We start from the raw sequence: 20000 nt of genomic DNA, 5'->3' as shown, positions 1-20000 counted from the left end.
ATTCTATATATAAACCCCCCCGAACCCCTCGATTAGATTCCAGTCTGTAACTCACTCCCAGGTATCTGTTATTCTATATATAAACCCCCCCGAACCCCTCGATTAGATTCCAGTCTGTAACTCACTCCCGGGTATCTGTTATTCTATATATAAACCCCCCCCGAACCCCTCGATTAGATTCCAGTCTGTAACTCACTCCTGGGTATCTGTTATTCTATATATAAACCCCCCGAACCCCTCGATTAGATTCCAGTCTGTAACTCACTCCTGGGTATCTGTTATTCTATATATAAACACCCCGAACCCCTCGATTAGATTCCAGTCTGTAACTCACTCCTGGGTATCTGTTATTCTATATATAAACCCCCCGAAACCCTCGATTAGATTCCAGTCTGTAACTCACTCCTGGGTATCTGTTATTCTATATATAAACCCCCCGAACCCCTCGATTAGATTCCAGTCTGTAACTCACTCCTGGGTATCTGTTATTCTATATATAAACACCCCGAACCCCTCGATTAGATTCCAGTCTGGAACTCACTCCCGGGTATCTGTTATTCTATATATAAACTCCCACGAACCCCTCGATTAGATTCTAGTCTGTAACTCACTCCTGGGTATCTGTTATTCTATATATAAACACCCCCGAACCCCGCGATTAGATTCCAGTCTGTAACTCACTCCCGGGTATCTGTTATTCTATATATAAACCCCCCGAACCCCTCGATTAGATTCCAGCCTGTAACTCACTCCCGGGTATCTGTTATTCTATATATAAACCCCCCGAACCCCTCGATTAGATTCCAGTCTGTAACTCACTCCCGGGTATCTGTTATTCTATATATAAACCCCCCCGAACCCCGCGATTAGATTCCAGTCTGTAACTCACTCCCGGGTATCTGTTATTCTATATATAAACCCCCCGAACCCCTCGATTAGATTCCAGTCTGTAACTCACTCCCGGGTATCTGTTATTCTATATATAAACCCCCCGAACCCCTCGATTAGATTCCAGTCTGTAACTCACTCCCGGGTATCTGTTATTCTATATATAAACCCCCCGAACCCCTCGATTAGATTCCAGTCTGTAACTCACTCCCGGGTATCTGTTATTCTGTATATAAACCCCCCCGAACCCCTCGATTAGATTCCAGTCTGCAACTCACTCCCGGGTATCTGTTATTCTATATATAAACCCCCCCGAACCCCTCGATTAGATTCCAGCCTGTAACTCACTCCCGGGTATCTGTTATTCTATATATAAACCCCCCGAACCCCTGGATTAGATTCCAGCCTGTAACTCACTCCCGGGTATCTGTTATTCTATATATAAACCCCCCCCGAACCCCTCGATTAGATTCCAGCCTGTAACTCACTCCCGGGTATCTGTTATTCTATATATAAACCACCCGAACCCCTCGATTAGATTCCAGTCTGTCACTCACTCCCGGGTATCTGTTATTATATATATAAACCACCCGAACCCCTCGATTAGATTCCAGCCTGTAACTCACTCCCGGGTATCTGTTATTCTATATATAAACCCCCGCGAACCCCTCGATTAGATTCCAGCCTGTAACTCACTCCCGGGTATCTGTTATTCTATATATAAACCACCCGAACCCCTCGATTAGATTCCAGTCTGTCACTCACTCCCGGGTATCTGTTATTCTATATATAAACCCCCCCGAACCCCTCGATTAGATTCCAGCCTGTAACTCACTCCCGGGTATCTGTTATTCTATATATAAACCCCCCCGAACCCCTCGATGAGATTCCAGCCTGTAACTCACTCCCGGGTATCTGTTATTCTATATATAAACCCCCCCGAACCCCTCGATTAGATTCCAGTCTGTAACTCACTCCCGGGTATCTGTTATTCTATATATAAACCTCCGAACCCCTCGATTAGATTCCAGCCTGTAACTCACTCCCGGGTATCTGTTATTCTATATATAAAACCCCCCGAACCCCTCGATTAGATTCCAGTCTGTAACTCACTCCCGGGTATCTGTTATTCTATATATAAACCCCCCCCGAACCGCTCGATTAGATTCCAGTCTGTAACTCACTCCCGGGTATCTGTTATTCTATATATAAACCCCCCTCGAACCCCTCGATTAGATTCCAGTCTGTATCTCACTCCCGGGTATCTGTTATTCTATATATAAACCCCCCGAACCCCTCGATTAGATTCCAGCCTGTAACTCACTCCCGGGTATCTGTTATTCTATATATAAACACCCCGAACCCCTCGATTAGATTCCAGCCTGTAACTCACTCCCGGGTATCTGTTATTCTATATATAAACCCCCCCGAACCCCTCGATTAGATTCCAGTCTGTAACTCACTCCTGGGTATCTGTTATTCTATATATAAACCCCCCCGAACCCCTCGATTAGATTCCAGCCTGTAACTCACTCCCGGGTATCTGTTATTCTATATATAAACCCCCCTGAACCCCTCGATTAGATTCCAGTCTGTAACTCACTCCCGGGTATCTGTTATTCTATATATAAACCCCCGAACCCCTCGATTAGATTCTAGTCTGTAACTCACTCCCGGGTATCTGTTATTCTATATATAAACACCCCGAACCCCTCGATTAAATTCCAGTCTGTAACTCACTCCCGGGTATCTGTAATTCTATATATAAACACCCCGAACCCCTCGATTAGATTCCAGTCTGTAACTCACTCCCGGGTATCTGTTATTCTATATATAAACACCCCGAACCCCTCGATTAGATTCCAGCCTGTAACTCACTCCCGGGTATCTGTTATTCTATATATAAACCCCCGAACCCCTCGATTGGATTCCAGTCTGTAACTCACTCCCGGGTATCTGTTATTCTATATATAAACCCCTCGATTAGATTCCAGCCTGTAACTCACTCCCGGGTATCTGTTATTCTATATATAAACCCCCCGAACCCCTCGATTAGATTCCAGCCTGTAACTCACTCCTGGGTATCTGTTATTCTATATATAAACCCCCCCGAACCCCTCGATTAGATTCCAGTCTGTAACTCACTCCTGGGTATCTGTTATTCTATATATAAACCCCCCCGAACCCCTCGATTAGATTCCAGTCTGTAACTCACTCCTGGGTATCTGTTATTCTATATATAAACCACCCGAACCCCTCGATTGGATTCCAGCCTGTAACTCACTCCCGGGTATCTGTTATTCTATATATAAACCCCCCCGAACCCCTCGATTAGATTCCAGCCTGTAACTCACTCCCGGGTATCTGTTATTCTATATATAAACCCCCCCGAACCCCTCGATTAGATTCCAGCCTGTAACTCACTCCCGGGTATCTGTTATTCTATATATAAACCCCCCCGAACCCCTCGATTAGATTCCAGCCTGTAACTCACTCCCGGGTATCTGTTATTCTATATGTAAACCCCCCCCGAACCCCTCGATTAGATTCCAGCCTGTAACTCACTCCCGGGTATCTGTTATTCTGTATATAAACCCCCCGAACCCCTCGATTAGATTCCAGCCTGTATCTCACTCCCGGGCCCTAACACTGGCCTTAGAGTTCGAAGTTCATCCCACGCCCTCACCTGTCTGGTGGGGAACGATGTCCTCCTGAGGCCTTGTAGGCCCGGATCCTGATGCCGTTCGCCCGCTCCTGGTTCTGGGGGAGGAGGAGGAGGAGGAAGGAGGTCCCCCCGCCCCGTCCTGCTCCCGGGCACCTCCCCTCGAACCCTGGACTCGACCCTTCCCGCAGTCCAGTTTCCTGAGGCCGGAGGTCAAATTCAGCTCAACGGCCTCCAATTTCTGCTGGCACTTCTGCAGCACTGCCATGCTATCCCACTGCTGCCCCCCTCCCGGTTGCCCCTGCAGCCAATGGGTTGGGGACGTCTCCGAGTCCTGCCGCTCCACGAATTCATTGCCAGCGTTGGCGTCCAGTTGTCCCCGATGGGCCTGTCCACCGGTCACACTTTGGAGAACTTCCTGGGCAGATCGCAGCTCCTGCAAAGCATCTTCGAGGTCCTGGTGGCGCTCCCAGTCACCACCTCCTTCCCGAGAGGCCCCCCCCGAGGACTGGCCCTCCGACTCGCCGTCGCTCATACCTCGGCACCTCGGATGGGCACCCGGGAGCTGCGCGGGGGACGATTCCGCTGGCTCGCCCGCACAGGTGCAGTCGGGAGAGGGGTCCGGCAGGCGGTGGCTCCCGATGGGGGAAACGGGCGAGTCCCCGGGGCTCGGGCCCCTCCCTCCTGCCGCGGGATCGCCCTGTGCGTGCAGAGGGCCGACGGAGGCATCTGTCGGGAGGAGGCGGAGGTTAAGTCAAGAGGCCAACGCCCAACCCCACTCTCCCCTCCGCCCCCTCCCCTGCGACCCGTCAACCCCAGAGCCCAATGACACCCCGCCGAACAAAAGCACCAATGGAGGGAAGCCAATTTGCGCACAGCAAGATCCCACAAACAGCAATGTGAGAATGACCCGGATCATCTGTTTTTTTTAGTGATGTTGGTCGAGGGATAAATATCGGGGCCCAGGACACCGGGGAGAACTCCCCCCTGCTCTTCTTCCAATAGTGGCCGTGGGATTTTACGTCCACCTGAGAGGGCAGACGGGGCCCTCGGTTTAACGTCTCATCCGAAAGACGGCACCTCCGACAGTGCGGCGCTCCCTCAGTACTGACCCTCCGACAGTGCAGCGCTCCCTCAGGACTGACCCTCCGACAGTGCGGCGCTCCCCCAGTACTGACCCTCCGACAGTGCGGCGCTCCCTCAGTACCGACCCTCCGACAGTGCGGCGCTCCCTCAGTACTGACCCTCCGACAGTGCGGCGCTCCCTCAGTACTGACCCTCCGACAGTGCGGCGCTCCCTCAGTACTGACCCTCCGACAGTGCGGCGCTCCCTCAGTACTGACCCTCCGACAGTGCGGCGCTCCCTCAGTACTGACCCTCCGACAGTGCGGCGCTCCCTCAGTACTGACCCTCCGACAGTGCGGCGCTCCCTCTGTACTCACCCTCCGACAGTGCGGCGCTCCCTCAGTACTGACCCTCCGACAGTGCGGCGCTCCCTCAGTACCGACCCTCCGACAGTGCGGCGCTCCCTCAGTACTGACCCTCCGACAGTGCGGCGCTCCCTCAGTACTGACCCTCCGACAGTGCGGCGCTCCCTCAGTACTGACCCTCCGACAGTGCGGCGCTCCCTCAGTACTGACCCTCCGACAGTGCGGCGCTCCCTCAGTACTGACCCTCCGACAGTGCGGCGCTCCCTCAGTACTGACCCTCCGACAGTGCGGCGCTCCCTCAGTACTGACCCTCCGACAGTGCGGCGCTCCCTCAGTACTGACCCTCCGACAGTGCGGCGCTCTCTCAGTACTGACCCTCCGACAGTGCGGCGCTCCCTCAGTACTGACCCTCCGACAGTGCGGCGCTCCCTCAGTACTGACCCTCCGACAGTGCGGCGCTCCCTCAGTACCGACCCTCAGTGGAGAGGGCTGCACTGTCGGAGGGTCAGTACTGAGGGAGCGCTGCACTGCCGAAAAGTTACTCGGAGGAGGAAAGGACAGTGTATCTAACGCACTGTGAGACCCGGTCCCAGAGGGGGAAAGGACAGTGTATCTAACGCACTGTGAGACCCGGTCCCAGAGGGGGAAAGGACAGTGTATCTAACGCACTGTGAGACCCGGTCCCAGAGGGGAAAGGACAGTGTATCTAACGCACTGTGAGACCCGGTCCCAGAGGGGGAAAGGACAGTGTATCTAACGCACTGTGAGACCCGGTCCCAGAGGGGGAAAGGACAGTGTATCTAACGCACTGTGAGACCCGGTCCCAGAGGGGGAAAGGACAGTGTATCTAACGCACTGTGAGACCCGGTCCCAGAGGGGGAAAGGACAGTGTGTCTAACGCACTGTGAGACCCGGTCCCAGAGGGGGAAAGGACAGTGTATCTAACACACTGTGAGACCCGGTCCCAGAGGGGGAAAGGACAGTGTATCTAACGCACTGTGAGACCCGGTCCCAGAGGGGGAAAGGACAGTGTATCTAACGCACTGTGAGACCCGGTCCCAGAGGGGGAAAGGACAGTGTATCTAACGCACTGTGAGACCCGGTCCCAGAGGGGGAAAGGACAGTGTATCTAACGCACTGTGAGACCCGGTCCCAGAGGGGGAAAGGACAGTGTATCTAACGCACTGTGAGACCCGGTCCCAGAGGGGGAAAGGACAGTGTATCTAACGCACTGTGAGACCCGGTCCCAGAGGGGGAAAGGACAGTGTATCTAACGCACTGTGAGACCCGGTCAGAGAGAGGATCATTCTTTGTCATGATGCAGTTTGCCTGCAAATGCTTCTTTCTGCGCTGGAATGTGTTGATTTTGCAATTATGTCAAGAACGAGAATTGAGAGGGATGTGTTTGGAATGCGGGAGGACTGGAACTTCCTGTTACAGCTCGTTGTCTTATCGATAAAACAGGAAAGGCATCTGGCCAACAGCTCAGGACGTCAGCTCTGAAATCCTTCGAATTCTTCATTAGAAGGACCTCCCCAGATACAGGAGTGTGAGAGAGAGTGAGGGGGTTAGAGGGACCTCCCCAGATACAGGAGTGTGAGAGAGGGGGTTAGAGGGACCTCCCCAGATACAGGAGTGTGAGAGAGGGGTTAGAGGGACCTCCCCAGATACAGGAGTGTGTGAGAGGGGGTTAGAGGGACCTCCCCAGATACAGGATTGTGAGTGAGAGAGGGGGTTAGAGGGACCTCCCCAGATACAGGAGTGTGAGAGAGGGGTTAGAGGGACCTCCCTCGATACAGGAGTGTGAGAGGGGGTTAGAGGGACCTCCCCAGATACAGGAGTGTGTGAGAGGGGGGTTAGAGGGACCTCCCCAGATACAGGAGTGTGAGAGAGGGGTTAGAGGGACCTCCCCAGATACAGGAGTGTGAGAGAGGGGGTTAGAGGGACCTCCACAGATACAGGAGTGTGAGAGAGAGGGTTAGAGGGACCTCCCCAGATACAGGAGTGTGTGAGAGGGGGTTAGAGGGACCTCCCCAGATACAGGAGTGTGTGAGAGAGGGGGTTAGAGGGACCTCCCCAGATACAGGAGTGTGAGAGAGAGGGGTTAGAGAGACCTCCCCAGATACAGGAGTGTGTGAGAGGGGGTTAGAGGAACCTCCCCAGATACAGGAGTGTGTGAGAGAGGGGTTAGAGAGACCTCCCCAGATACAGGAGTGTGTGAGAGGGGTTAGAGGGACCTCCCTAGATACAGGAGTGTGAGAGAGGGGGTTAGAGGGACCTCCCCAGATACAGGAGTGTGTGAGAGAGGGGTTAGAGGGACCTCCCCAGATACAGGAGTGTGAGAGAGGGGGTTAGAGGGACCTCCCCAGATACAGGAGTGTGTGAGAGAGGGGTTAGAGGGACCTCCCCAGATACAGGAGTGTGAGAGAGGGGGTTAGAGGGACCTCCCCAGATATAGGAGTGTGAGACAGGGGTTGGAGGGACCTCCCCAGATACAGGAGTGTGAGAGGGGGTTAGAGGGACCTCCCCAGATACAGGAGTGTGAGAGAGGGGGTTAGAGGGACCTCCCCAGATACAGGAGTGTGAGAGAGGGGTTAGAGGGACCTCCCCAGATACAGGAGTGTGAGAGAGGGGGTTAGAGGGACCTCCCCAGATACAGGAGTGTGAGAGAGGGGGTTAGAGGGACCTCCCCAGATACAGGAGTGTGAGAGAGAGGGGTTAGAGGGACCTCCCCGGATACAGGAGTGTGAGAGAGAGGGGTTAGAGGGACCTCCCCGGATACAGGAGTGTGAGAGAGAGGGGGTTAGAGGGACCTCTCCAGATACAGGAGTGTGAGAGAGGGGGTTAGAGGGACCTCCCCAGATACAGGAGTGTGAGAGAGGGGTTAGAGGGACCTCCCCAGATACAGGAGTGTGAGAGAGGGGTTAGAGGGACCTCCCCAGATACAGGAGTGTGAGAGAGGGGTTAGAGGGACCTCCCCAGATACAGGAGTGTGAGAGAGGGGGTTAGAGGGACCTCCCCAGATACAGGAGTGTGAGAGAGGGGGTTAGAGGGACCTCCCCAGATACAGGAGTGTGAGAGAGGGGGGTTAGAGGGACCTCCCCAGATACAGGAGTGTGAGAGAGGGGGGTTAGAGGGACCTCCCCAGATACAGGAGTGTGTGAGAGGGGTTAGAGGGACCTCCCCAGATACAGGAGTGTGAGAGAGGGGGTTAGAGGGACCTCCCTAGATACAGGAGTGTGAGAGAGGGGTTAGAGGGACCTCCCCAGATACAGGAGTGTGAGAGAGGGGGTTAGAGGGACCTCCCCAGATACAGGAGTGTGAGAGAGGGGGTTAGAGGGACCTCCCCAGATACAGGAGTGTGAGAGAGGGGGTTGGAGGGACCTCCCCAGATACAGCAGTGTGTGAGAGAGGGGGTTAGAGGGACCTCCCCAGATACAGGAGTGTGAGAGAGGGGGTTAGAGGGACCTCCCCAGATACAGGAGTGTGAGAGAGGGGTTAGAGGGACCTCCCCAGATACAGGAGTGTGAGAGAGGGGGTTAGAGGGACCTCCCCAGATACAGGAGTGTGAGAGGGGGGTTAGAGGGACCTCCCCAGATACAGGAGTGTGAGAGGGGGTTAGAGGGACCTCCTCAGATACAGGAGTGTGAGAGAGGGGGTTAGAGGGACCTCCCCAGATACAGGAGTGTGAGAGGGGGTTAGAGGGACCTCCTCAGATACAGGAGTGTGAGAGAGGGGGTTAGAGGGACCTCCCCAGATACAGGAGTGTGAGAGAGAGGGGGTTAGAGGGACCTCCCCAGATACAGGAGTGTGAGAGAGGGGGTTAGAGGGACCTCCCCAGATACAGGAGTGTGAGAGAGGGGGTTAGAGGGACCTCCCCAGATACAGGAGTGTGAGAGAGGGGGGTTAGAGGGACCTCCCCAGATACAGGAGTGTGAGAGAGGGGGTTAGAGGGACCTCCCCAGATACAGGAGTGTGAGAGAGGGGTTAGAGGGACCTCCCCAGATACAGGAGTGTGAGAGAGGGGGTTAGAGGGACCTCCCCAGATACAGGAGTGTGAGAGAGGGGGTTAGAGGGACCTCCCCAGATACAGGAGTGTGAGAGAGAGTGTTAGAGGGACCTCCCCAGATACAGGAGTGTGAGAGAGGGGGTTCGAGGGACCTCCCCAGATACAGGAGTGTGTGAGAGAGGGGGTTAGAAGGACCTCCCCAGATACAGGAGTGTGTGAGAGAGGGGTTAGAGGGACCTCCCCAGATACAGGAGTGTGAGAGAGGGGGTTAGAGGGACCTCCCCAGATACAGGAGTGTGAGAGAGGGGTTAGAGGGACCTCCCCAGATACAGGAGTGTGAGAGAGGGGGTTAGAGGGACCTCCCCAGATACAGGAGTGTGAGAGAGGGGTTAGAGGGACCTCCCCAGATACAGGAGTGTGAGAGAGGGGTTAGAGGGACCTCCCCAGATACAGGAGTGTGAGAGAGGGGGTTAGAGGGACCTCCCCAGATACAGGAGTGAGAGAGGGGGTTAGAGGGACCTCCCCAGATACAGGAGTGTGAGAGAGGGGGTTAGAGGGACCTCCCCAGATACAGGAGTGTGAGAGAGGGGGTTAGAGGGACCTCCCCAGATACAGGAGTGTGAGAGAGAGGGTTAGAGGGACCTCCACAGATACAGGAGTGTGAGAGAGGGGGGTTAGAGGGACCTCCACAGATACAGGAGTGTGAGAGAGAGGGGTTAGAGGGACCTCCCCAGATACAGGAGTGTGAGAGAGGGGTTAGAGGGACCTCCCCAGATACAGGAGTGTGAGAGAGGGGGTTAGAGGGACCTCCCCAGATACAGGAGTGTGAGAGAGGGGTTAGAGGGACCTCCCCAGATACAGGAGTGTGAGAGAGGGGGTTAGAGGGACCTCCCCAGATACAGGAGTGTTAGAGAGGGGTTAGAGGGACCTCCCTAGATACAGGAGTGTGAGAGAGGGGGTTAGAGGGACCTCCCCAGATACAGGAGTGTGTGAGAGAGGGGGTTAGAAGGACCTCCCCAGATACAGGAGTGTGTGAGAGAGGGGTTAGAGGGACCTCCCCAGATACAGGAGTGTGAGAGAGGGGGTTAGAGGGACCTCCCCAGATACAGGAGTGCGCGAGAGGGGGGTTAGAGGGACCTCCCCAGATACAGGAGTGTGAGAGAGGGGGTCAGAGGGACCTCCCCAGATACAGGAGTGTGAGAGAGAGGGGGTTAGAGGGACCTCCCCAGATACAGGAGTGTGAGAGGGGGTTAGAGGGACCTCCCCAGATACAGGAGTGTGAGAGAGCGGGGTTAGAGGGACCTCCCCAGATACAGGAGTGTGAGAGGGGGTTAGAGGGACCTCCCCAGATACAGGAGTGTGAGAGAGGGGGTTAGAGGGACCTCCCCAGATACAGGAGTGTGAGAGAGGGGGTTAGAGGGACCTCCCCAGATACAGGAGTGTGAGAGAGGGGGGTTAGAGGGACCTCCCCAGATACAGGAGTGTGAGAGAGGGGGTCAGAGGGACCTCCCCAGATACAGGAGTGTGAGAGAGAGGGGGTTAGAGGGACCTCCCCAGATACAGGAGTGTGAGAGAGAGGGGGTTAGAGGGACCTCCCCAGATACAGGAGTGTGAGAGAGGGGGTTAGAGGGACCTCCCCAGATACAGGAGTGTGTGAGAGGGGGTTAGAGGGACCTCCCCAGATACAGGAGTGTGAGAGGGGATTAGAGGGACCTCCCCAGATACAGGAGTGTGAGAGAGAGGGTTAGAGGGACCTCCCCAGATACAGGAGTGTGAGAGAGGGGGTTCGAGGGACCTCCCCAGATACAGGAGTGTGTGAGAGAGGGGGTTAGAGGGACCTCCCCAGATACAGGAGTGTGAGAGAGAGGGGGTTAGAGGGACCTCCCCAGATACAGGAGTGTGAGAGAGAGGGGGTTAGAGGGACCTCCCCAGATACAGGAGTGTGAGAGAGGGGGTTAGAGGGACCTCCCCAGATACAGGAGTGTGTGAGAGGGGGTTAGAGGGACCTCCCCAGATACAGGAGTGTGAGAGGGGATTAGAGGGACCTCCCCAGATACAGGAGTGTGAGAGAGAGGGTTAGAGGGACCTCCCCAGATACAGGAGTGTGAGAGAGGGGGTTCGAGGGACCTCCCCAGATACAGGAGTGTGTGAGAGAGGGGGTTAGAGGGACCTCCCCAGATACAGGAGTGTGTGAGAGAGGGGTTAGAGGGACCTCCCCAGATACAGGAGTGTGAGAGAGGGGGTTAGAGGGACCTCCCCAGATACAGGAGTGTGAGAGAGCGGGGTTAGAGGGACCTCCCCAGATACAGGAGTGTGAGAGAGGGGGTTAGAGGGACCTCCCCAGATACAGGAGTGTGAGAGAGAGGGTTAGAGGGACCTCCACAGATACAGGAGTGTGAGAGAGGGGGTTAGAGGGACCTCCACAGATACAGGAGTGTGAGAGAGAGGGGGTTAGAGGGACCTCCCCAGATACAGGAGTGTGTGAGAGAGGGGGTTAGAGGGACCTCCCCAGATACAGCAGTGTGAGAGAGGGGTTAGAGGGACCTCCCCAGTTATTGGAGTGTAAGAGAGGGGTTAGAGGGACCTCCCCAGATACAGGAGTGTGAGAGGGGGTTAGAGGGACCTCCCCAGATACAGGAGTGTGAGAGAGAAGGGGTTAGAGGGACCTCCCCAGATACAGGAGTGTGAGAGAGGGGGTTCGAGGGACCTCCCCAGATACAGGAGTGTGTGAGAGAGGGGGTTAGAAGGACCTCCCCAGATACAGGAGTGTGTGAGAGAGGGGTTAGAGGGACCTCCCCAGATACAGGAGTGTGAGAGAGGGGGTTAGAGGGACCTCCCCAGATACAGGAGTGTGAGAGAGGGGGTTAGAGGGACCTCCCCAGATACAGGAGTGTGTGAGAGAGGGTTAGAGGGACCTCTCCAGATACAGGAGTGAGAGAGAGGGGATTAGAGGGACCTCCCCAGATACAGGAGTGTGAGAGGGGGTTAGAGGGATCTCCCCAGATACAGGAGTGTGAGAGAGAGGGGTTAGCGGGACCTTCCCAGATATTGGAGTGTGAGAGAGGGGGTTAGAGGGACCTCCCCAGATACAGGAGTGTGAGAGAGGGGGTTAGAGGGACCTCCCCAGATACAGGAGTGTGAGAGAGAGGGGTTAGCGGGACCTTCCCAGATATTGGAGTGTGAGAGAGGGGGTTAGAGGAACCTCCCCAGATACAGGAGTGTGAGAGGGGGTTAGAGGGACCTCCCCAGATACAGGAGTGTGTGAGAGAGGGGGTTAGAAGGACCTCCCCAGATACAGGAGTGTGTGAGAGAGGGGGTTAGAGGGACCTCCCCAGATACAGGAGTGTGAGAGAGGGGGTTAGAGGGACCACCCCAGATACAGGAGTGTGAGAGAGGGGGTTAGAGGGACCACCCCAGATACAGGAGTGTGTGAGAGAGGGGGTTAGAGGGACCTCCCCAGATACAGGAGTGTGAGAGAGGGGGTTAGAGGGACCTCCCCAGATACAGGAGTGTGAGAGAGGGGGTTAGAGGGACCTCCCCAGATACAGGAGTGTGTGAGAGAGGGTTAGAGGGACCTCTCCAGATACAGGAGTGAGAGAGAGGGGATTAGAGGGACCTCCCCAGATACAGGAGTGTGAGAGGGGGTTAGAGGGATCTCCCCAGATACAGGAGTGTGAGAGAGAGGGGTTAGCGGGACCTTCCCAGATATTGGAGTGTGAGAGAGGGGGTTAGAGGAACCTCCCCAGATACAGGAGTGTGAGAGGGGGTTAGAGGGACCTCCCCAGATACAGGAGTGTGTGAGAGAGGGGGTTAGAGGGACCTCCCCAGATACAGGAGTGTGAGAGAGAGGGGTTAGAGGGACCTCCCCAGATACAGGAGTGTGATAGAGGGGGTTAGAGGAACCTCCCCAGATACAGGAGTGTGAGAGGGGGTTAGAGGGACCTCCCCAGATACAGGAGTGTGAGAGAGGGGGTTAGAGGGACCTCCCCAGATACAGGAGTGTGAGAGAGGGGGTGAGAGGGACCTCCCCAGATACAGGAGTGTGAGAGAGGGGGTTAGAGGAACCTCCCCAGATACAGGAGTGTGAGAGGGGGTTAGAGGGACCTCCCCAGATACAGGAGTGTGAGAGAGGGGGTTAGAGGGACCTCCCCAGATACAGGAGTGTGAGAGAGGGGGTTAGAGGGACCTCCCCAGATACAGGAGTGTGAGAGTGGGAGTTAGAGGGACCTCCCCAGATACAGGAGTGTGAGAGAGGGGTTAGAGGGACCTCCCCAGATATTGGAGTGTGAGAGGGGGGTAAGAGTGACCTCCCCAGATACAGGAGTGTGAGAGAGGGGGTTAGAGGGACCTCCCCAGATACAGGAGTTTGAGAGAGGGGTTAGAGGGACCTTCCCAGATATTGGAGTGTGAGAGAGGGGGTTAGAGGGACCTCCCCAGATACAGGAGTGTGAGAGAGGGGGTTAGAGGGACCTCCCCAGATACAGGAGTGTGAGAGAGGGGTTAGAGGGACCTCCCCAGATACAGGAGTGTGAGAGAGGGGGTTAGAGGGACCTCCCCAGATACAGGAGTTTGAGAGAGGGGTTAGAGGGACCTCCCCAGATATTGGAGTGTGAGAGGGGGGTTAGAGTGACCTTCCCAGATACAGGAGTGTGAGAGAGGGGGTTAGAGGGACCTCCCCAGATACAGGAGTTTGAGAGAGAGGGGTTAGAGGGACCTCCCCAGATACAGGAGTTTGAGAGAGAGGGGGTTAGAGGGACCTCCCCAGATATTGGAGTGTGAGAGAGGGGGTTAGAGGGACATCCCCAGATACAGGAGTGTGAGAGAGGGGAGTTAGAGGGACCTCCCCAGATACAGGAGTGTGAGAGAGGGGGTTAGAGGGACCTCCCCAGATACAGGAGTGTGAGAGAGGGGGTTAGAGGGACCTCCCCAGATACAGGAGTGTGAGAGGGGGGGTTAGAGGGACCGCCCCAGATACAGGAGTGTGAGAGAGGGGGTGAGAGGGACCTCCCCAGATACAGGAGTGTGAGAGAGAGGGTTAGAGGGACCTCCCCAGATACAGGAGTGTGAGAGAGGGGTTAGAGGGACCTCCCCAGATACAGGAGTGTGAGAGAGGGGGTTTGAGGGACCTCCCCAGATACAGGAGTGTGAGAGAGGGGGTTAGAGGGACCTCCCCAGATACAGGAGTGTGAGAGAGGGGGGTTAGAGGGACCTCCCCAGATACAGGAGTGTGAGAGAGAGGGGTTAGAGGGACCTCCCCAGATACAGGAGTGTGAGAGAGGGGGTTAGAGGGACCTCCCCAGATACAGGAGTGTGAGAGAGAGGGTTAGAGGGACCTCCCCAGATACAGGAGTGTGAGAGAGGGGGTTCGAGGGACCTCCCCAGATACAGGAGTGTGTGAGAGAGGGGGTTAGAAGGACCTCCCCAGATACAGGAGTGTGTGAGAGAGGGGTTAGAGGGACCTCCCCAGATACAGGAGTGTGAGAGAGGGGGTTAGAGGGACCTCCCCAGATACAGGAGTGTGAGAGAGCGGGGTTAGAGGGACCTCCCCAGATACAGGAGTGTGAGAGAGGGGGTTAGAGGGACCTCCCCAGATACAGGAGTGTGAGAGAGAGGGTTAGAGGGACCTCCCCAGATACAGGAGTGTGAGAGAGGGGTTAGAGGGACCTCCACAGATACAGGAGTGTGAGAGAGAGGGGGTTAGAGGGACCTCCCCAGATACAGGAGTGTGAGAGAGGGGGTTAGAGGGACCTCCCCAGATACAGGAGTGTGAGAGAGGGGTTAGAGGGACCTCCCTAGATACAGGAGTGTGAGAGAGGGGGTTAGAGGGACCTCCCCAGATACAGGAGTGTGTGAGAGAGGGGGTTAGAAGGACCTCCCCAGATACAGGAGTGTGTGAGAGGGGGTTAGAGGGACCTCCCCAGATACAGGAGTGTGAGAGAGGGGGTTAGAGGGACCTCCCCAGATACAGGAGTGTGAGAGAGCGGGGTTAGAGGGACCTCCCCAGATACAGGAGTGTGAGAGAGGGGGTTAGAGGGACCTCCCCAGATACAGGAGTGTGAGAGAGAGGGTTAGAGGGACCTCCCCAGATGCAGGAGTGTGAGAGAGGGGTTAGAGGGACCTCCCCAGATGCAGGAGTGTGAGAGAGGGGTTAGAGGACCTCCCCAGATACAGGAGTGTGAGAGAGGGGGTTAGAGGGACCTCCCCAGATACAGGAGTGTGAGAGAGCGGGGTTAGAGGGACCATCCCCAGATACAGGAGTGTGAGAGAGGGGTTAGAGGGACCTCCCAGATACAGGAGTGTGAGAGAGGGGGGTCAGAGGGACCTCCCCAGATACAGGAGTGTGAGAGAGGTGTTAGAGGGACCTCCCCAGATACAGGAGTGTGAGAGGGGTTAGAGGGACCTCCCAGATACAGGAGTGTGAGAGAGGGGGGTTAGAGGGACCTCCCCAGATACAGGAGTGTGAGAGAGGGGGTTAGAGGGACCTCCCCAGATACAGGAGTGTGAGAGAGGGGTTAGAGGGACCTCCCCAGATACAGGAGTGTGAGAGAGGGTTAGAGGGACCTCCCCAGATACAGGAGTGTGAGAGAGAGGGGGTTAGAGGGACCTCCCCAGATACAGGAGTGTGTGAGAGGGGTTAGAGGGACCTCCCCAGATACAGGAGTGTGAGAGAGGGGGTTAGAGGGACCTCCCCAGATACAGGAGTGTGTGAGAGAGGGGGTCAGAGGGACCTCCCCAGATACAGGAGTGTGTGAGAGAGGGGGGTCAGAGGGACCTCCCCAGATACAGGAGTGTGATAGAGGGGGGTTAGAGGACCTCCCCAGATACAGGAGTGTGAGAGAGGGGGTTAGAGGGACCTCCCCCAGATACAGAGTGTGAGAGAGGGGGTTAGAGGGACCTCCCCAGATAAGGAGTGGAGAGAGGGGGGTTAGAGGGTCCTCCCCAGATACAGGAGTGTGAGAGAGGGGGTTAGAGGGACCTCCCCAGATACAGGAGTGTGAGAGAGCGGGGTTAGAGGACCTCCCCAGATACAGGAGTTTGAGAGAGGGGTTAGAGGGACCTCCCCAGATATTGGAGTGTGAGAGAGGGGGTTACAGGGACCTCCCCAGATATTGGAGTGTGAGAGAGGGGTTGGAGGGACCTCCCAGATATTGAGAGTGTGAGAGAGGGGGTTCGAGGATCCTCCCCAGATATTGGAGTGTGAGAGGGGGGTTAGAGTGACCTCCCCAGACACAGCAACACGAATCCAATTCTGGAACAGCTGTGAGGCCTCACAAACAGTCAGCGATGAGTTGTATCAAGCATGAGGTCAGATGGAGAGACTCACCTGAGTGAGTAAGCTGAGTCTCAGCCCACTCCCTCACGCACTGACTCTCACCCTCCGGATTACCGACCAACTCTGGCCGTGAAATCATCCCACGGTCACGGTCGACAATCTGAGTAAACAATGACCTGAGGAGTCTCCCACTCGGAGTGAGTCATTGGATCTGCGGCTCACACCCTTCGGAGATTAAAGGGACGGTCGATGGTGTGGAGGCGTTTAAATATCTGACGACATGGGGTATTAAAGGGGCATTATCATACGCCAATGACTCAACCCCACCCTCTTGTCTTTCTCTCCTCCTTTGAGATGCTCCTCAGAACCTCTGACCGAGCACTTGGCCACCTGTCCTATATCTCCTCGTGCGTCTCGGGGGTGAAACTCCTTTCGACGGCCGTTCCTTGTGGGCGCTCTCCTGCTTTGAAGGCCCTCCGCGAATGCCAATTGTCGTCATTGAGGTGTCAGAGCTGCTTCTTTGGGCGGGAGGGACCTCCCCTCGCCAACTTGCTCCACTTACCTTCTGCCGACACAATCCCCTCGCCCCACAGCTGACATTTCCTGCCGGAACGCTTCACTCAGACTGAAATCGAACTGAACGCAATCGACACCAAAAGGCAAGCGAAGTGAACCAAGCACTGGGATCGTTTCCAGAGGGATCGAATTGAAAAGCAGAGGACGTTGTGTTAAACTTGTGTAGAACCTTGGTTGGACCACACTTGGAGCACTGTGCACAGTTCTGGTCTCCATATACCTTGGTTAGACCACACTTGGAGCACTGTGCACAATTCTGGTCTCCATATACCTTGGTTAGACCACACTTGGAGCACTGTGCACAGTTCTGGTCTCCATATACCTTGGTTAGACCACACTTGAGCACTGTGCACAGTTCTGGTCTCCATATACTTGTTAGACCACACTTGGAGCACTGTGCACAATTCTGGTCTCCATATACCTTGGTTAGACCACACTTGGGAGCACACTGTGCACAGTTCTGGTCTCCATATACCTTGGTTAGACCACACTTGGAGCACTGTGCACAATTCTGGTCTCCATATACCTTGGTTAGACCACACTTGGAGCACTGTGCACAGTTCTGGTCTCCATATACCTTGGTCAGACCACACTTGAGCACTGTGCACAGTTCTGGTCTCCATATACCTTGGTTGGACCACACTTGGAGCACTGTGCACAGTTCTGGTCTCCATATTATAAAAAGGATATAGAGGCACTGGAGAAGGTGCAAAAAGGATTCACAAGGATGATACCAGAACTGAGAGGTTTTACCTATCAGGAAAGATCGAACAGACTGGGGCTCTTTTCTCTTGAAAAGAGAAGACTGAGGGGTGACCTGATCGAGGTCTTTAAGATTATGAAAGGGTTCGATGGGGTAGACGGAGAGAAGATGTTTTCACTTGTGGGAGAGACCAGAACTCGGGGCCATAAATATCAGATAGTCACTAATAAATCCAATAGGGGAATTCAGGAGAAACTTCTTTCCCCAGAGAGTGGTGAGAATGTGGAACTCGCTCCCACAAGGAGTAGTTGAGGTGAATAGTTGTAGATGGATTTAAGGGGAAGCTGGATAAACACATGAGGGAGAGAGGAATAGAAGGAGATGGTGAGAGGGTGAGATGGAGGAGGGGAGGGAGGAGGCTCGTGTGGAGCATAAACACCGGCATGGAGCAGTGGGCCGAATGGCCTGTTTCTGTGCTGCACATTCCCTGTAATTCGATTCAAGTCGGGCAGACTCTCCCCTCATGGTCCTGACCCCCTCCCGCTCAAACCGGACGACCCTCTCGATTCGGGATGGACCTCTCCGCCCTCAGCTCAGGAGCCTTGCCAACTGGGAACGAGCTCCAGCCTCCAATCCCTCGTCCTGCTCGTCCTCCTTGGCCTGAGACCCCCATGCCTCTCACCCGAATGTCTTTGTGGTTCCCCCCCATCCCTTGTCGGGACATCTCACCGCCCTGAAGCCCTTCAACGGATGCTGTTGAGCGGGTCGACGATCGGGTGGCGGCGGGGGTGGGGGAAAGGGAAGGCCAGAGGAGGGCCGCTCGGCCCATCGAACCCGTGCCGGCTCTCTGTCGGAGCAATCCGGCTCGTCCACCCGCCCTCCCCAACGACGACCCCTGCTCTTTCCCCGTCGCCCTGCAAATTGTTTCCCCTCTGTAACGATTCACCCAATCCCTTTCCGAAGCAGACAGTTTCGCAACACCCACCCCCGCGCCCCTGACCGTTTGACCGCTGTCTCTCTGTGCTCCCCCCCATGGCCAAATAGCCCGAACAATTCGCAGCCAGCAGAGAGAGAGAGGGGGATGGATGAAACACCTCAAACACATTGATTGAGGGACGCAAAGCCTTGTCGCAACTCAAGGAGGATTAAAATCGGCCAAATTCTCTTCCCCGGTCGCCGACGGAGGCGGCCCTTTAAGTGGCCGTCCCTTTAAAGCTTTGATCAAGCTGCACTTTCCAAACCTGGAGCCTGTTCTCCTCTCAGCAGTTGGTTCCCCATCTCGGGTCTCCGTGGGTCTCCTCTCGGGATCAGAGGCTGTCCGAGGCTCCGGCATGGATTTCAAGGAACTTTGGGAATTCCAGGAATGTGACAGCAAACGATCCGGGATTGGTAAGGTTGGGACGGTGAGGAGGGGGGTCCTCGGGAGAACCGGAGGCTTCCCTCCTGGGACTCGGCCGTTTGTCTGTTCTCTCTGCCTCTCAATCCTCTCTCTGACCCCGCCTGTCCTGTCCTGTACTCTCTCTCCTCACTCTCTCTCTCGCTCTCCCTCTCGCTCTCCCTCTCTCTCTCCCTCTCTCTCTCTCGCTCTCCCTCTCGCTCTCTCTCTCTCTCTCTCTCATCGCTCTCTCTCTCTCTCTCTCTCTCTCTCTCTCGCTCTCCCTCTCTCGCACTCCCTCTCTCTCTCCCTCTTCTCTCTCTCGCCTCTCCCTCTCTCTCTCGCTCTCCCTCTCTCTCTCGCTTCTCTCTCGCTCTCCTCTTTCTCTCTCTCTCTCGCTCTCCCTCTCGCTCTCCCTCTCTCTCTCTCTCTCATCTTGCTCTCCCTCTCTCGCTCCCCTCTCTCTCTCTCTCGCTCTCTCCCTCTCGCTCTCCCTCTCGCGCTCATCTCGCTCTCTCGCTCTCTCTCTCGCTCTCCCTCTCTCTCTCTCGCTCTCCCTCTCGCTCTCCCTCTTTCTCTCTCTCTCTCGCTCTCCCTCTCGCTCTCCCTCTCTCTCTCCCTCTCTCTCTCTCGCTCTCCCTCTCGCTCTCTCTCTCTCTCTCTCCTCGCTCTCTCTCTCTCTCTCTCTCTCTCTCGCTCTCCCTCTCTCGCTCTCCTCTCTCTCTCCCTCTCTCTCTCTCGCTCTCCCTCTCTCTCTCTCGCTCTCCCTCTTTCTCTCTCTCTCTCGCTCTCCCTCCGCTCTCCCTCTCTCTCTCGCTCTCTCCCTCTCGCTCTCACCCTCCTCGCTCCTCTCTCGCTCTCTCCTCTCTCTCGCTCTCTCTCTCGCTCTCTCCCTCTCTCTCTCTCTCTCGCTCTCTCGCTCTCTCCCTCTCTCTCTCCTCTCGCTCTCCTCCCTCTCTCTCTCTCTCTCCTCTCTCGCTCTCTCTCCCTCTCTCTCTCTCTCCCTCTTGCTCTCTCTCTCTCCCTCTCTCTCTCTCTCGCTCTCTCTTCCCCCTCTCTCTCTCTCTCTCGCTCTCACTCTCTA

General features: G+C 55.6%; 1 protein-coding gene across 1 annotated transcript in view; it reads right to left on the bottom strand.

Moving 5' to 3' along the window:
• Nucleotides 1–19178, bottom strand: part of LOC137308887 (uncharacterized) — a 37336-nt gene extending 18158 nt beyond the window's left edge. The window contains exons 1-2 of the mRNA XM_067977322.1: nt 18783–19178; nt 3575–4279 (exon numbers count right to left, since the gene is read on the bottom strand). Coding sequence (XP_067833423.1) covers nt 3575–4279; nt 18783–18819 — 742 coding nt within the window. The 5' untranslated portion in view covers nt 18820–19178. The remainder of the gene's footprint in view (nt 1–3574; nt 4280–18782) is intronic.
• Nucleotides 19179–20000: the final 822 nt, after the last annotated feature.

The sequence above is a fragment of the Heptranchias perlo genome, unplaced genomic scaffold (assembly GCF_035084215.1).
Source record: "Heptranchias perlo isolate sHepPer1 unplaced genomic scaffold, sHepPer1.hap1 HAP1_SCAFFOLD_1427, whole genome shotgun sequence".
Classification (NCBI taxonomy): Eukaryota; Metazoa; Chordata; class Chondrichthyes; order Hexanchiformes; family Hexanchidae; genus Heptranchias; species Heptranchias perlo.
The sequence above is the reverse complement of the archived record's forward strand: the minus strand, read 5'-3'. Positions and strand labels throughout refer to the sequence as shown.